This window comes from Oncorhynchus gorbuscha, linkage group LG18, assembly GCF_021184085.1.
Source record: "Oncorhynchus gorbuscha isolate QuinsamMale2020 ecotype Even-year linkage group LG18, OgorEven_v1.0, whole genome shotgun sequence".
NCBI classification, from domain to species: domain Eukaryota; kingdom Metazoa; phylum Chordata; class Actinopteri; order Salmoniformes; family Salmonidae; genus Oncorhynchus; species Oncorhynchus gorbuscha.
Window position 1 is genome coordinate 56,391,821 of NC_060190.1, and position 19,010 is coordinate 56,410,830.

The window sequence follows — 19,010 nt, forward strand, 5'->3', positions numbered from 1 at the left end:
CAAAATGACTGAGCCATGACATTTCACTGCAGAAAATAAGCAAAAAAGCATCAAGCCTGTCAGAGGCCAAATACTGTATCTCCCATTCTCCTATGAATAAAAATGTAGTGAGACTGTTAAACAGCAAAGCACACACAGGTGTTCAGATACTAGTCCATCAAACACTACTATATAGACCATGAACGCCTCAAGGCAATGCACAGAACTTTGTTAATACCTATGAAAAGAATAGAGGAAAAAACGGTGGTTTCACACAGAGGAGAGGGGAGGAAGGACAGAGACAAGCAGAGGGACTATCAAATACATGCTCCTCTGATCTTCATCAAAATATACTATTGACCGCAAAGCTCACCATTGGAAACGAGAGACAGACTATGCAATATTGTAAACATTGGACGTGCTCTGGGACGTCGGCCAGTTGTACAGTTGTTGCTCTGGATAAGTGACTGGCCTGCTCTCTGCTATAAATCCTCCAATATGTGCAATATGAAAGAGGCTTAAACAGAGGAGAAGAACAGTAATTGTTCCCAGTGTCACTGTGCTGTCTGCTCCATCCACACCCAGAGAGTGTAACACTGCTCTGTGCTCCAGCAGCTTAACGCGGCCTGCTCTGGAACTGTCTTTCGTTACATCCCTCACCCACACAGAGAGAGATCTGAAAAAAGGACACACTTTCCCTTTTAAATGAACACTTTCTCCGTTGGTCGTTCTGGGTGTCTCTTGAACAGTTACAATGATAGCTAGGTAAGACATGATGACCTGCTTTAAGAATGTGAAGCATTGCATTCCTGAGAAAACGGGGGCATCAGTGGTGGTAGGTCTGCCATTTAAAGATCCAATGCAGCCATTTTTATCTCAATTTCTGGGTAACAATAAAGTACCATACGATGATTCTTTTCAATTCAAATGGTCCAAAAGAAACATGAATTTTTCCAGGACTGTCTGGGAGTGGTCTGAAGGGGAGGGGGTAACTGAAAACTAGCTGTTATTAGCAGAGAGGTTTGGAACTCTCTTTCTTATTGGTCTTTTATCTAATTTACCACCTGGTGATGTCTCCAGGTGGGCCAAAACTCCATCCCACCAAAACAGACTGAAATTTCAGGTTTCAAACAGCTCTTACACTAAAAGGGCATTATCATAATTTTCACAATTTCACAGTATTATTCTAACCTCATAGCGTGGAAATATATATAAAACACAGAAAAATCCAATGTTTGATTGCGGTGGGCCTTTAAAAGTAGGTAACAGTTCATGACAAACTCCTAGTGTGTGAGATGCTGTGTTGTATGTGATCATGCTTCCACACCTTTGTTTTATTTTCAGGAAAAACGTATGTTAACGGTTACTTTTCATGGGGAAAATGATAGTTGCATGTAAGGCCTTCTGCAGGGGTCTATAAAGGTAAGCAGCCCTGAACGTAGCACACCGTACAGTAAAACTGCCACCTAGTGTCTAGGAAACTCAACAGCAAGAGATCCTAATTCAGATAGGCAATGGGTCGAGGGAGATATTCATTGACAGTTTCCTGTATATAATTTATATCGTGCAGTTGTCTGGAGTAAAAAAATATATATAAAATAAGGACTTTCCACTCTATGTTGATGATGGAAGAGCAAAATCAAAGTACTCATCTCTCATGGGCAGATTCTGCAAAGTTGACCAAATTACACAAGATTTTACTTCTGGGTTAACCGAGATTAGAACCTTACAGTTGTTTTTTGTGTGTGTTTGTTTGCCTGTATGATGAACATAACAGTACTCCACAGTAGAGACTCAATGAATATGAATATAATACCTCTTGTCAGATCTCTAGATTATGGTTAAATCAATGAAAAATAATGGTTTCATGTCTCTGATGATACATGTGTTGCTGTATCAGGTGTGGTTATGGGGGCAGGACTGATTTGTTTTTCTCCAGTAGGCTACACGTGTTAGGGTACAGGTGTGAGTGCTGTGCTGTGGCTGGTCAGCACATGTGCTAAAACACACTTCTGGTCTATTGCCCTAGAGGAAGATGAGACTAAACTGAACAGGACGTGACCAAACTGGACTAATGGATACTGTGTATTTTCTTATAATACTGCCTGCCCAAAACCAGAGAGGAACACACAACATAATCCTTCACTCTTAATACATTTACTTGACATAACTCCCTTTTAGGGATATTTTTGCTTTTCCATCGTCATCCCAGGATTATAACTGTACATTTACAGACTCTTTCTTAGGCTGAAGAAAAACAATTTTAAGTCTGTATAATCCCCAGCTATTCAACTAAAGCCTCTGATATTTTCCCACCTCTTTTTTGTGTGACCAACAGGGGGCGTTATGACTGTAATGTCTTCTTGACATTGGGTTAATTGAGACACTGTAACTATGGTGACAAAGACACCCCACACTGCCACTGGTCAAAGCTTTATATGATCAATTAGTTTAGCTTTTATGTTATTAACACTTTAATTGGAGATCTAATCTACTGCCTGCATAGGCAAATGTTGATTCGAGACACAGAGGTGTAGATCCTTGTGGCTGGTTCATTTCTAATTAAACCTTAATATGTTTGCTCCGCCCTTATCGTGAGGAATTGACAAACAATGTTTCCAGTCATTTTGACTACTGTAGTAGAAGTTAGTTGCCAGTTGTTTTCAAGTCAGCATTAATATTAACATGGTTATAACAATCCCACCAGTATCTGAATGATCAAATTTTACTCTCCCTCTCTCTTATCACCCACCCACACACACATGCATGCGCGAGCACACGCGCACGCGCACACACACACACACACACACACACACACACACACACACACACACACACACACACACACACACACACACACACACACACACACACACACACACACACACACACACACACACACACACACACACTGTCACTCTCTGGTCCCCCAGGTACTAAACCCAGGTGTGCTCGTTTCTGCCTCTGCAGCACATTTGCAGTTTGTCAAGGTATGTGTGATGTGTTTGGACACCTGCCAGTGTGTGTGACAGATTCTTCTTGATACTCCCATCCAGGGGGACCGAAAGGATGCTGTTCCAGCACCAAGGAGTCTCCCCTAAAACCCCAAGAGGATTTTGACAGGGATAAGACAACTCCCCATAAGAGCTACAGTAGACAGTAGGTGGGCATCACTTTAACATGACAGTTATCATGGCACAGAATCACCCCTATTCACCTCTTCTCAGAATCTTAACGTGCAGGAAGAAATCGAGTGTGAGTGAGCGGACACAGCTGCGATCCCTGCAAAAAATTCCTTCAGTTGCTTTGCATCTATTTGCAGCCTTTTCCCAGCATTCTCTGAGGGGTGGTGGCACTATGTGCTGGTAGAGCGATGCGAGTTGACCTTGGAACGGTCACATGCAGCCTCCTTCAAATGAACAGTGGCTCTTCCTGAGGGGGGCAAAACGTCCATTTTCACATTTGGGGGGAAAAAGCCCCTCTGAATCTTCAGGTGGTGACATGACCACTCTGGAGACTGTGGTCTGGTCTGGTAATGATCTAAAAAAAAATATATATATATATATATATATATATATATATATATATACTGAATATATATATTACAGTTTTTTACAATCCCGTTGGCACTAATTTCAGAACCAGTCATTTTTCAAAACTCTAGACACAAAACTCAAAACGGTCATCACTTGTAACACAGGCTGTCCAATGTTCAAAACATTGCATTGTGCATTCATATCTTTAATGAAACCTTGCACTTGCAGAATCATTGGTTCAAAGAACTAATTTATCATGAAATACCATAGGAACATTCATTTAGATCACCCACACACAAGATACCGACAGTTTCACTGTGTAGTTTTTGTACGATCATTAAATATTGCAGTACAAAATATGTGATACATGTTTTATTATGGTACTACACGTAAATACATCACTGTAGAAGGACTAGTAGAGAGAATGCTACAGACACAGTGGAATCATTGAACAAAATATGAAATTCATTGATGAAATCAAACATAGGTTTCTTTGAATCAAAGCAAAAATAATTAGCTACAAAACAAGAAAAAAACGACAGTAAAACATCAACTGCAGTGTTCCTCACCTGGCTTACTGTAAAAAGAAAAACAAAAGATTGATTACTGTACTTCTATATTTCCATCAGCTCTGTTTTGTGGATTTGGCCACAGGTTCTCATCCACATCACAATGGATGTTTTCATTAGCCAAACATCTTGGGAAGAATCTTCGGGCGAATCCATGCCTGACACTCAGGTTTTAGAGAAGGATAGTATGGGGATAATTTCAGGGTGGTAAATTGTGGTTGGGCCTGAAACCATGCTTGCACGGTTTGAGCATGGTGGAACCTGACATTATCCCACACAATGACATAGGTCATGCCATCAGCTCTACAGACCTGATTTAGCTCATCATGGAAGGTTACATTCGAACTGCGAATCATGTGGCTGCCTGCAACTCAATATACAGAGTATATAGTATAGAGAGCTTTAGATGTTGTTCGACCAAACATTAGAACGGGCAAGATGAGTAATCTTAGCAACTTTGACCGTGGTATGATCGTTGATGCCACACATGGTGGTTCCAGCATCTCAGAAACAGCTGCCTTCCTGGGATTTTTACCCATTACAGTCTCTAGAGTTTACAGAGAATGGTGCGATAAACAAGACACATTCAGTGAGCGGCAGTTCTGTGGGCAAAAACACCTTGTTAAGGTCAGAGGAGAATCTCCAGACACATTCAAGCTGACAGAAAGGCCACAAACGCTCAAATAACAGCTGTTTAAAACAGTGGTGTGCACAAGGGCATCTCTTAACGTACAACACCGTGAATAATTCATGCTGGAAGCAAAAGGGGGTCCTACCCAGTACTAGATAGGTGTACCTAATAAAGTGGCCAGTGAGTGTACAGTAATGTCAAATCTGAAAACATGGTCTGGAAAAGTGGTACATGGGACCATAGAAACAGTGTTTGATAAAGGATGATGATAAAATATTACATCCACAGATAATGTAGTCCAATTGGTTCATATTCCACGGTAATTGGCATCAATGGATCTCGTAATCCTGAAACTTTCATGATCTAAACATAGAATATTGTTCATCAGTTTCCGTAAAACTATGCATTAAGACTAATGCAACAGTTACTTATCATTTTGAGCAGTTGTATCAATTGATAGTTAGATCATTGTAATGAAAGGAATAGACAGTCATCTCAGATGTAATGTCTGAATTTCATTTTGAAATGCTAATACTTTGATTTTAAGTTGTGTCATTTTGAACAGGTGATTTTAGTTCAATGAAAAAATTATTTTAGCTTTATGTGTATTGTATCCAAGCAATTGGAAAAAGTGTTAAGAGTTTTGAAAAATTTGCATTTTGATCATTGCTTGTGAGTTTTGTGTCTAGAGTTTTGAAAAATGACATCGAGGTCCCAAAATTAGTGCCAAAGTGATTGTAAAAAAATGTATTTTACCAGGTAAGTCAGTTAAGAACAAATTCTTATTTTCAATGACAGTCTACCGGGGAACAGTGGGTTAACTTGTTCAGGGGCAGAACTACAGTTTTTTGTTTGTCAGCTCAATGATTCAATCTTGCAACCTTTCGGTTACTAGTCCAATGCTCTAACCACTAGGCACCTGTGCTCTGTGGATAAGAGATTATCTAAATTAATATCAGTCAACATCAATATCTCCCTATGGTCAATCATTGTATTGACCATTGTTTTACTGACCCTGACGAGCTTGTAAAATTCTCAACATCTAAAAACGAATGGCAGGCATCCCTTCCAGAAACAGCTGTCTGTGACTTGGCTCATGAAAACAATCACATCCAACTAAATGGATAAAGTATGCATGAGATCCTCTATTCTTCCTGCTGACTTCTTTTAGATCTTCTGTGGTGCGAAGATTAGCCAATCAGATCTCACAGTTTCCTAATCGCTAGGACAGCACTTCAGGCAGGCAGAGAGAGAGAGCGTGAGAGAGAGAGGGAGAGAAGGAGGAGAAAAGGAGATGAGAAGAGAGGGATGTGTGTGAGCAGGAGAGTAAAACAAGGGGAGAAGGAGGGTTGGAGTGAGAGAAGAGATGTTGTAAAATTAGCCACGCTGTCGCTTGGTTTTCACTCATCTCTATTGGAATTATAATCTCTGTGGCAGAATCAGGAATCCTCGCTCACTATCATCTTGCCTGCAGGTAGTTTACAGTCCAGCTCTCTTCTCTCTGCCTCGGCTGGCTAATTAGAAGACAAATGGCTCAACCTCCAGCGGGCTGGCTAGGAATGGCTATCGCATAGAAAGGTATGATCATATCAACAGAAAAAGACAAGAAAAAACAGGGTTCTGTTTCATCACAATAGTCACACACAGAGAATCAAACACATTTTTATGTCAGGCAAAATATATTTCACCCATACATTTAAATATGACTGTACACTGTGACTAAACAGGAGTACAACTCAGTCTTGGAAACAGTCCCTGCTCCACATTACATAACATTATGGCTTCAGTGAGTCTGAGTCACGTTCCTATTGGCCCTTGGGCTGTGTTAAGCCGACAGCCATGCTGACTGTTTGCCTGGGCTTCAAACAGGGGATCCTTCAGTACCACAGAATTCTCAGAACCATGCACGTACAATTGGTATATAGAGAATCACATCTAGTCAATTTCTATCTGCAATGCTCTCTGAATGTTTAATTCTGGGCAATTTAGGTTTATTTGTCAAACTCTATAAGAATCCACATAATATATGTAGCCTATAATTAATAGAAGTTGCCTAAATATAATGTGAAAAACCCAGCAGAATTGCAGTTCTTGGCACAAACTGTTGCGCCTGGCATATACTACCCCGTTCAAAGGCACATAAACATGTTGTCATGCCCATTCCACCTCTGAATAGCACACATACACAATCCATGTCTCAATTGTCTCAAGGCTTAAAAATCTTTTTTTAACCTGTCTCCTCACTTTCATCTACACTGATTGAAGTAGATTTAACAAGTGACATCAATAAGGGATCATAGCTTTCACCTGGTCAGTATGTCACGGATAGAGCAGGTGTTCTTAATGTTTTGTATACTAAGTGTATATATAGTCACTTTTGAGGCTTTTAGAGCCATGGTGATTTGGGTGTTATTATTCTGCACAAAGTACAGCAATTTGAGGCTGGCAGAAGATGACAGGCTCATCTTGAATGGGCTAGAGTGATGGTCACAAGGGTAGTAGGGTTTGTAGGGTTTTTTCTTTATTTTTTGTATTTTCTACATTGTAGAATAATAGTGAAGACATCAAAACTATGAAATAACACATATGGAATCAAGTAGTAACCACAAAACTGTTGAGCAAATCAAAATATATGATGCATTTTATATTCTTCAAAGTAGCCACCCTTGGCCTTGATGACAGCTTTATATTCTCTCAACCAGCTTCATGAGGTAGTCACCTGGAATGCTTTTTTAACAGTCTTGAAGGAGTTCCCACATATGCTGAACACTTGTTGGCTGCTTATCCTTCACTCTGCGGTCTGACTCATCCCAAACCATCTCAATTTGGTTGAGGTCGGGGATTGTGGAGGCCAGGTCATCTGATGCAGCACTCCATCACTCTCCTTCTTGGTCAAATAGCCCTTACACAGCCTGGAGGTGTGATTTGGGTAATTGTCCTGTTGAAAATGATAGTCCCACTAACCCCAAACCAGATGAGATGGCGTATTGCTGCAGAATGCTGTGGAGTCATGCTGGTTAAGTGTACTTTGAATTCTAAATAAATCACAGACAGTGTCACCAGCAAAGCACCCCCACACTATAACGCCTCCTCCTCCATGCTTTACGGTGGGAAATACACATGCTGAAATCATCCGTTTACCCACACCACGTCTCACAAAGACATGACAGTTGGAACCAAAAATATTCCATTTGGACTCCAGAACAAATGACACATTTCCACCGGTCTAATGTCCATTGCTCGTGTTTCTTGGCCGAAGCAAGTCTCTTCTTCTTGATGGTGTCCTTTAGAAGTGGTTTCTTTGCAGCAATTTAACCATGAAGGCCTGGTTCACAAAGTCTCCTCTGAACAGTTTATGTTGAGATGTGTCTGTTACTTGAACTCTGTGTTGCATTTATTCATGCTGCAATTTCTGAGGCTGGTAACTCGAATGAACGTATCCTCTGCAGCAGAGGTACCTCTGGGTCTTCCATTCCTCATGAGTGCCAGTTTCATCATAGCGCTTGATGGTTTTTGCGACTGTACTTGAAGAAACTTTCAAAGTTCTTGAAATGTTCCGTATTGACTGACTGACCTTCATGTATTAAAGTAATGATGGACCGTCGTTTATTTTAGCTTATTTGAGCTGTTCTTGCCATAAAATGTACTTGGTCTTTTACCAAATAGGGCTATCTTCTGTATACCCCCTACCTTGTCACAACACAACTGAATGGCTCAAACGCATTAAGAAGGAAAGAAATTCCACAAATGAACATTTAAGAAGGCACACCTGTTAATTGAAATACATTCCAGGTGACTACCTCATGAAGCTGATTGAGAGAATGCCAAGAGGGTGCAAAGCTGTCGTCAATGCAAAGGGTGGCTATTTGATGAATCTTAAATATAACATATATTTTGATTTGTTTAACACTTTTTTGGTTACTACATGATTCCATATGTGTTATTTCATAGTTTTGATGTTTTCACTATTATTCTACAATGTAGAAAATAGTACAAATAAATAAAAATCTTTGAATGAGGAGGTGTTCTAAAACTTTCGACCGGTAGTGTATGTATTTTTTTTACATAATACTTATTTTCTTAAAACGGCATTGTTGGTTATAAGGGCTTGTAAGTAAGCATTTCACTATAATAATAATGTCTACCTACACCTGTTGTATTTGGCATATGTGACAGAGGAGAGGCCGTTACAATCGGCAAATGTGGACGCCATCGTTTATTTCCGTGTAGCCAATCCCAGTCTGTCTCTATGGTGTTTTATTTTTCAACAAGCCGAATAGAGCTCGGGTTTTTCCGTGCAGTAGCAATTAAAGCCGAGAGTCTTTTACGCGAGGCACAGACATCAGTCGGTTTGGGTAGCACTGTAAAAATTGTTTACGTCTTACTAAACAGGTAGATAAGTATTTTGAAAATGGAATCAGCTAACCAGGTATGTTTATTGATTGTAAATGGTGTTTGGTCAGGTCTCAAAATAATGTGCGTTAAAAGGCCATTATTCAAATTTGTCAAATTATATACTAATAGTTATGGCTATTTGATTAACAATATAGTTTTTGTTTCCATGTCATTGTTGTTGTCATTATTCCCTTAGCTCGTATCTGTTGGAACGTTTCAAGTGCTTAAATTACCCCTTGGATTTATCCGCGTTTTGGAATGGGTAAGTCGAGTGTTTGCAGAAACACTTATTTGTTTTGTTTGAGTTAACTGAACGATAATATGTCTACAGTAGGAAGTCAATTTATTGATCCTATCTATTAGTGTCTGCCGATATACAGCCCAGCTGTATACATTGTACAGTCGTATTTGCATTTGCTCACTGAACCCCTGTGCGCTTTCATAATTGCGTGTTTGTTTTGCCTACCTAAACGGGCTCGTTGTGTTTTTGAGAGTAGCGTTAGGCTATCCTGTACGTTTTGTTTTCATTCATTTCCATTACTCTCAGGAGAAACTTTTTATTTTCATAATTGCGTTCTATGTCGTGTATAGTGATGTTCCACTTTCTCTGATGAGGAACCATCCCAGCGCATGTTCAATCAGCGTGTGAACAATTCGCTTTACATTGACCAAATGGTTCAAGTTTATGTAATGAATTGCTGCTCTATTACATAAGGCTAGTGTGGCTACTGTCTTCACTGGGAGGTTGGTCACTTTGGTTGTTTAGGTGTAACGGTTATTCACGGTGATATTTATGGGTCAGTCTAAAATAGCAGGCAGGTGATCCAAAACGTTCAGTCAGTCAGAGCTCGTTTGTGTGTGTGTGTGTGTGTGTGTGTGTGTGTGTGTGTGTGTGTGTGTGTGTGTGTGTGTGTGTGTGTGTGTGTGTGTGTGTGTGTGTGTGTGTGTGTGTGTGTGTGTGTGTGTGTGTGTGTGTGTGTGTGTGTGTGTGTGTGTGTGTGTGTGTGTGGGTGCGTGTGTGTGTGTGTGTGTGCGTGCGTGCTCTCATGGAACACATTTCATCCTGTCACATATGGATACACAGTAAAGGAAAAGCAGCACTCTAGTAGCTTTGATGCAGTAATGTATTGACCAACGTTTCAACAGCAAGCTGTCATTATTAGGAGTTCACGTCAAAACACTGCAAGTCACTGGTATATATTTGGTTTCCATAATTCCATTGTAATCATGGGAGGCTGTGGCATTAAATAATTTGTCAATTTACATTTACATTTACATTTAAGTCATTTAGCAGACGCTCTTATCCAGAGCGACTTACAAATTGGTGCATTCACCTTATGACATCCAGTGGAACAGTCACTTTACAATAGTGCATCTAAAACTTAAGGGGGGGGGGGTGAGGGATTACTTATCCTATCCTAGGTATTCCTTAAAGAGGTGGGGTTTCAGGTGTCTCCGGAAGGTGGTGATTGACTCCGCTGTCCTGGCGTCGTGAGGGAGTTTGTTCCACCATTGGGGGGCCAGGGCAGCGAACAGTTTTGACTGTTCTGAGCGGGAGCTGTACTTCCTCAGTGGTAGGGAGGCGAGCAGGCCAGAGGTGGATGAACGCAGTGCCCTTGTTTGGGTGTAGGGCCTGATCAGAGCCTGGAGGTACTGAGGTGCCGTTCCCCTCACAGCTCCGTAGGCAAGCACCATGGTCTTGTAGCGGATGCGAGCTTCAACTGGAAGCCAGTGGAGAGAACGGAGGAGCGGGGTGACGTGAGAGAACTTGGGAAGGTTGAACACCAGACGGGCTGCGGCGTTCTGGATCGGTATGACGTCTGCGTGGTCCTATGGTGTTTATACTTGCGTATTATTGTTTGTACAGATGAACGTGGTGCCTTCAGGCATTTGGAAATTGCTCCCAAGGATGAACCAGACTCGTGGAGGTCTACATTTGTTTTTCTGGAGTCTTGGCTGATTTCTGACTTTAAGAAAAGAGGCACTGAGTTTGTAGGTAGGCCTTGAAATACATCCACAGGTACACCTCCAATTGACTCAAATTATGTAAATTAGAATCTTCTAAAGCCATGACATCCAAGCTGTTTAAAGGCAGGTCAACTTAATGTATGTAAACTTCTGACCCACTGGAATTGTGATACGTGAATTATAAGTGAAGTAATCTGTCTATAAATAATTATTGGAAAAATGACTTGTGTCATGCACAAAGTAGATGTCCTAACCGACTTGCCAAAACTAGTTTGTTAACATGAAATTTGTGGAGTGAATGAAAAACAAGTTTTAATGACTCCAACCTAAGTGTATGTAAACTTCCGACTTCAACTGTAGGTTCTTTGGAGTGAACTGTTCCATTCAAATATTTTTCAAGGCATTAGCTACTCCAACATCTTGGTATTGAAAGCCAAAACACACTAGAATAAGACCTTGATAGTAAGCACTGGAATTAGCATAGCTTGGCAATCATGACATTCCTAGCAGCGGCACTATGGGCCACACCAGGCTGTCCTTTCTCTCACCTCTATTCCAAAACTGTCCCTGATGAGATTAACAGGCCAAGCCACTGACAAAATCACTACTAGGCACGGTGAAGTCACAATCACAGACAAGAGTATGATGACCCTAGACACTGACGTTGACATTTTCACCCCTTACCGGATAGTATGGCGGAATACTACATTGATTATAGATTAGAGGCTAATTCTGATATTGGGTCAGTTATGCATCTTTACCTCTTATTTACAAATATCAACAATATAAAAGCATGAAGTGATATCAAATTATCATATGTCGCCTACAATTTCATTTCAGTGTTATTTAGGCCTACTTATCTAAATTACAACAGTGACATGGCACAGGGGTCAGCTGTTGAATTGAAGTATTTTTTTTATATAACAGTAGGCAGTCATTGGTTGACTGATGTTTCAGTATATGGTGACTCTTTGCAGAACACACACACACACACACACACACACACACACACACACACACACACACACACACACACACACACACACACACACACACACACACACACACACACACACACACACACACACACACACACACACACACACACACACACACACACACACACACACACACACACACACACACACACAAACAGCTTGAAATTGGTGGCTTCTGGGGCAATGGCTGACAGAGATCTGAGCATGTAGTGGTGTCACAGTGCCATGGAGATGATAGTTTCACTCTATGAATGTGTTGAAATAATGCAGAGGAATAGAGGAGGAAACAGCATCTTTCCCATCAGGAGCAGAGTGACACAGAGACAGCTAACCCATTGACACACTCGGATGCTCAGAGTGGTTAAATTGGTTCAGCTTAATTAGTATGAGTGGCCAGAGTCAGAAAAAAAGAGATGACCGAGATGTAAGTAAAACCAAGTAATCTTCAGTACCTTTACTATTACGGACTCTTATGAGCAGTTCATTCTGCACAACATTGAATCCTGAGAAGTGTGTGATAATCTATTACTCAAGTCATATGTCCAAATGTATTCAAAGATCATCAAAATAGGAAGAAGTTTAATTGTACTGAAGTGCATTATTATGCTTCTGAAAGCTATGGAACGTATTTTTGCCCCAGATGTCCTTGTTTGCCAAGATAGGGCCCTCAGCAGTCAGTCAGTATTAGGTTGCTAAGAGAAGGACAGAAGTATTTGCTTTCATGGAGGACTTGTGAGGATGACCACACACTGTTTTATTTAACTAGGCAAGTCAGTTAAGAACAAATTCTTATTTACAATGACAGCCTACCCCAGCCAAATCCTAATCCAGATAATGCTGGGCCAATTGTGCACAACCCTGGGACTCCCAACAACAGCCGGTTGTGATACAGCCTGGAATTTAACCAGGGTCTGTAGTGATGCCTCTAGTACTGAAATGCAGTGCCTTGGACTGCTGCGCCACTCAGAAGCCCTAGGGTACCAATCATGAGCCACATCTATTCGTGTTCTACCCAAAGTTGCAAAATAAATGCTGTGATCTATTTAATAAACACAAGAGACCAGCAAAATGGACAAAAGAGTGTGTTGGTATAGCAGGAACGGCGGCATCTAGTCATCAAAACCTGATACTTTCACACTACTTTATGGTAAATAATCATCTCCCATGCATTTCCAAAGCTGCAGCTCTGGCTCTCTGGCACGTTGTCAGTATGTGGCGGACAATTCTCCAAACACCTGTAAGCTTCCCATTCTCAAGTCATGCAGAAGCTGCGCTTTAAGATGTGCCCTAGCTCCTTGTTGTGTTTGTCTCTGTGTACGTGCGTGTGTCGTGTGTCATGTATATGTAAGTGTAGTGCAGTGTTTTTTATGGATAAAAAAAGGCTTAGGTGGTGGGGTTGGCCTGTTGTCGCGGCTGCATTTTAGAGGCCCCATCTTGGCGGTGTAGAGACATTTTTGTATTTTAAGGCAATTTCCTGCAATTCTACACATTTCTCCATGGAGATGAGAGACATTTGTGAAGTTTTAGATCTAATTCGATACAATTCTACACATTTTGCTGTGGAGCTGAAGTAAATGTTGCAATTTTAAAGATAATTTCCTGCAGTTCTATGTATTTTGCCATGGCTAATGCTGTTATTTGCTCAGATATAATAACAACATCAAAACTGCAAAATGTTCTAACATGGATTTGTATGGCTTGTCACATCAGATATCAGTATAGGATCTGTGACTTCCGTGTGACTGTGAAACTTGATACACCAACAGAACCATAACGGAAGTTGGGCTTTCGCTGTTTTGGTTTCACAAATCACAAGCTTTGCACTCGGCATGCATTCCCACTCAAACCTGGCATTGCTAATCGACACCTGTTCAGAATGGCAATGCTACAAAGTTCATATGTCAAATTTTCATCTACTCTTTGAGATTGACCCCGGTCCACTGCCTCTTATAGAGCAGAGTAGAGTGGGAGAGAGGAGCCAAAAAGCCGCCATTGTTATGCAAATGAGGTAGTACTACAAAAGAGGAATTATCATTTCATATAATTTTTGCTTTTGAATGCCAGGGGATTGGTGAAAAGAGATGCAACTTCTCTAGGGAGAATGAATCTCCCCCCTCTCTCTGCATGCGAGGCTTATCACCCGGGAAACACATGTGGGTGCAATCACGTCCTTGTACTGACCACGTTGTGGTTTGGGTCTGTTTTTACTCCCCACAGTCTTCAATACTACAGTGACTGTACTGTTGGACTTGTTTTGATGACTACCCCCCTGGAAGATAATTTGCTGTTGGAGATATATCATTCCTATCCGAAGGATATTTGCATACAGAGCTGATGTAAAAAAAAAAAAATCAATAGTTCAAGCAACGCTCTGAGTTCAAGTTTACTAGATCAACAGAATGCAAATCCACTGACTTCCAGAGACAGTAGAGCTTGTAATAAGGCCCATGTATTTAGTATTGAGTATTTATTTAGGATCCCCATTAGCTGTTGCCAAGGGGTGCTGAGGGTGCTGCAGCACCCCCTGAAAAATACAAATATATAAACTTTTTTTTTAAATCACAAAAGTAGTGCACTGGGACTTTACTAGTCCTGTATTAGTGGACCTACATAGTCTTCTGTAGCATATATTTGTTTATTGCATAAATTGTGCATTCATTGGATTGCAAATGCAGGTGTGGTAAAATAATCCAGTCCAGTTTAATGAATTACAGCGTATGGCTAATCCAAGTGTAGGCTACGACACAATGTAAATGGAGAGGAAGGCTAAGACGTGTTAGGAGTAGTCTCCCGGTGAAAGGAGGAGTTGTTTATGGTGCTGTCATTCAAGGTCCTTTATTTACCCTGTTCGTAATGAGCAAGTGACAGTTGCATTCAAGGTCCTTTATTTACCCTGTTCGTAATGAGCAAGTGACAGTTGCATTTTGGATTCTGCTCAGATGGATGAAGCCAGCAGGGAACACATGCAGCATACAGACAGCATCACGCTACAGCTACAGATCTTACTTGCAGTGGTGTAGTGCCTATTTTTTAGATGAGGGAGCGCACAAAATATGTAAGTGACGTCATCATTTCCTCAATCAAAGTTTCTACCAACAGTAGCTTATTGAATAGCCTATCATGGCTCTCCAACCCTGTTCCTGGAGTGCTACTGTCCTGTAGGTGTCACTTATACTCCCTCTCCGGCCTCTAGGTCGTCAGGTGGCTGATTATCTCACACACCTGTCACCATCGTCTTGCGCACCTGCTCACCTGAACTCCATCACTCACCTGAACTCCATCACCTCCTTGATTATCTTTACTCTATCTGTCACTCCCCTTGGTTCATTCCTCAGGTGTTATTGACTTTGTTTCATGTCGGTGCATTGTTTGTGTATCGTGTTTATTGTTTTGTTTCTTTACTAAAACACTCACTCCCTGTACTTGCTTCCCGACTCTCAGCGCACTCGTTACAGTAGGGTTTCAGACTAACCCGATTCATCTTATAAACCAGCTAATTATTTGAATCAGTTGCGCTCGATAAGTGTTAGAATGAAAACCTAAATGGTGGTAGCTCTCCAAGAACAAACAGGGTTGGAGAGCCCTGTTGTAGAAATGCCAAAAAGTAATCCTCCAATTAAAATGTTACCTATGCCCACACATATTGTCTCAATAAAATGTAATATTTGCACTTGCATGCCAATCATTAGATTGATCTCAATCAGTTTCATAGGAATAGCCTATGCATTTTGATCTTCTTGAATTAATGTTTTGTGAGTGACTTAGAGCAGATGATAACAAACTATTAGCCTTGCTTGTATTTTGTTTCAATCAAAGCATACAGCGCATTCAGACTTTTTCCACATTTTGTTACATTGCAGCCTTATTTTACTCCTGTGGCATACTGCATCAGTATCGAATAGCCCCCGCGATATGAAACTTTTCAGGCAAGTTAGGAACCAATATACACAGTCAGTTAGGAAAGCAAAGGCTAGCTTTTTCAAACAGAAATTTGCATCCTGTAGCACAAACTCCAAAAAGTTCTGGGACACTGTAAAGTCCATGGAGAATAAGAGCACCTCCTCCCAGCTGCCCACTGCACTAAGGCTAGGAATGTCACCACCGATAAATCTATTATAATCAAGAATTTCAATAAGCATTTTTCTACGGATGGCCAAGCTTTCCACCTGGCTATGCCTACCCCAGTCAACAGCTCTACACCCCCCACAGCAACTTGCCCAAGCCTCCCTCATTTCTCCTTCACCCAAATCCAGATAGCTGATGTTCTGAAATAGCTGCAAAATTAGGACCCCTACAAATCAGATAGGCTAGACAATCTGGACTCTCTCTTTCTAAAATTATCCACCACAATTGTTGCAACCCCTATTACTAGCCTGCTCAACCTCTCTTTCTGAGATCCCCAAAGATTGGAAAGCTGCCGAGGTCATCCCCTTTTTCAAAGGAGAATACACTCTAGACCCAAACTGTTACAGACCTATCTCTATCCTACTCTGCCTTTCCATGTTCTTCGAAAGCCAAGTTAACAAACAGATCACCGACCATTTCGAATCCCACCGTATCTTCTCTGCTATGCAATCTGGTTTCCGAGCTGGTCATGGGTGCACCTCAGCCACGCTCAAGGCCCTAAATGAAATCATAACCTCCATCGATAAAAGATAATACTGTGCAGCCGTATGCATCGACCTGGCCAAGGCTTTCGACTCTGTCAGTCACTGAATTCTTATCGGCAGACTCAATAGCCTTGGCTTCTCAAATGACTGCCTCGCCTGGTTCACCAACTACTTCTCAGATAGAGTTCAGTGTGTCAAATCGGAGGGCCTGTTGTCCGGACCCCTGGCAGTCTTTATGGGGGTGCCACAGGGTTCAATTCTCGGGCCAACTCTTTTCTCTGTATATGATGTCGCTCTTGCTGCTGGTGATTCTCTGATCCATCTCTATGCAGACGACACCATTCTGTATATATCTGTCCCTTTTTTGGACACTGTGCTAACAAACCTCCAAATGTGCTTCAACGCCATATAACCCTCCGTCCATGGTCTGCATCTGCTTTTAAATGCTAGTAAAACTGAGTGCATGCTCTTCAACCGATTGCTGCCCGCATCCTCCCGCCCAACAAACATTACTACTCTGGACGGTTCTGACCTAGAATACGTGGACAACTACAAATACCTAGCTGTCTGGTTAGACTGTAAACTCTCCTTCCAGACTCACATTAAGCATCTCCAATCCAAAATTAAATCTAGAATCGGCTTCCTATTTCGCAACAAAGCCTCCTTCACTCAATCCGCCAAACATACCCTCGTAAAACTGACTATCCTACCGATCCTTGACTTTAGCGATGTCATTTACAAAATAGTCCCCAACACTCTACTCAGCAAACTGGATGTAGTCTATCACAGTGTCATCTATTTTATCACGAAAGCCCTATATACTACCCACCACTGCGACCACTATGCTCTCGTTGGCTGGCACTCACTACATATCCGTTGCCAAACCCACAGGCTCCAGGTCATCTATAAATCTTTGCTAGGTAAAGCCCTGCCTTATCTCAGCTCACTGGTCACCATAGCAACACCCACACATAGCACGCGCTCCAGCAGGTACATTGCACTGGTCATCCCCAAAGCCAACACTTCCTTTGGCCGCCTTTCCTTCCAGTTCTATGCTGCCAATGACTGGAATGAATTGCAAAAATCACTGAAGCTGGAGTCTTACATCTCCCTCTAACTGTAAGCCTCAGCTGTCAGAGCAGCTTACAGATCATTGCACCTGTACATAGCCCATCTGTAAATAGCCCACCCAACTACCTCATCCCTATATTGTTTTTTTTCTCCTTTAGCACCCCAGTATCTCTACTTGCACATTCATCTTCTGCACATCTATCACTCCAGTGTTTAATTGCTATATTGTAATTATTTTGCCACTGTGGCCTATTTATTGCCTTACCTCCCTAATCTTACTTCATTTGCACACACTGTACAGTGGGGCAAAAAAAGTATTTAGTCAGCCACCAGTTGTGCAAGTTCTCCCACTTAAAAAGATGAGAGAGGCCTGTAATTTTCATCATAGGTACACTTCAACTATGAAAGACAAAATAAGAAGAAAAAAATCCAGAAAATCACATTGTAGGATTTTTTATTAATTTATTTGCGAATTATGGTGGAAAATAAGTATTTGGTCACCTACAATCAAGCAAGATTTCAGGCTCTCACAGACCTGTAACTTCTTCTTTAAGAGGCTCCTCTGTCCCCCACTCGTTACCTGCATTAATGGCACCTGTTTGAACTTGTTATCAGTATAAAAGACACATGTCCACAACCTCAAACAGTCACACTCCAAACTCCACTATGGCCAAGACCAAAGAGCAGTCAAAGGACACCAGAAACAAAATTGTAGACCTGCACCAGGCTGGGAAGACTGAATCTGCAATAGGTAAGCAGCTTGATTTGAAGAAATCAACTGTGGGAGCAATTATTAGGAAATGGAAGACATACAAGACCACTGATAATCTCCCTCGATCTGAGGCTCCACGCAAGATCTCACCCAGTGGGATCAAAATGATCACACGAACGGTGAGCAAAAATCCCAGAACCACACGGGGGGACTTAGTGAATGACCTGCAGAGAGCTGGGACCAAAGTAACAAAGCCTACCATCAGTAACACACTACTCCGCCAGGGACTCAAATCCTGCAGTGCCAGACATGTCCCCCTGCTTAAGCCAGTACATGTCCAGGCCCGTCTGAAGTTTGCTAGAGAGCATTTGGATGATCCAAAAGAAGATTGGGAGAATGTCATATGTTCAGATGAAACCAAAATATTACTTTTTGGTAAAAACTCAAGTCGTTGTGTTTGGAGGACAAAGAATGCTGAGTTGCATCCAAAGAACAACATACCTACTGTGAAGCATGGGGGTGGAAACATCATGCTTTGGAG

The 19,010-nt window shown here is 41.5% G+C and overlaps 1 protein-coding gene across 1 annotated transcript in view; it reads left to right on the plus strand.

The window, feature by feature from the left end:
- The first annotated feature begins 9,009 nt into the window (after positions 1-9,009).
- Positions 9,010-19,010, plus strand: part of synpra (synaptoporin a) — a 47,118-nt gene continuing 37,117 nt past the window's right edge. Inside the window, exons 1-2 of the mRNA XM_046312238.1 lie at positions 9,010-9,144; positions 9,307-9,372. Coding sequence (XP_046168194.1) covers positions 9,127-9,144; positions 9,307-9,372 — 84 coding nt within the window. The 5' untranslated portion in view covers positions 9,010-9,126. The remainder of the gene's footprint in view (positions 9,145-9,306; positions 9,373-19,010) is intronic.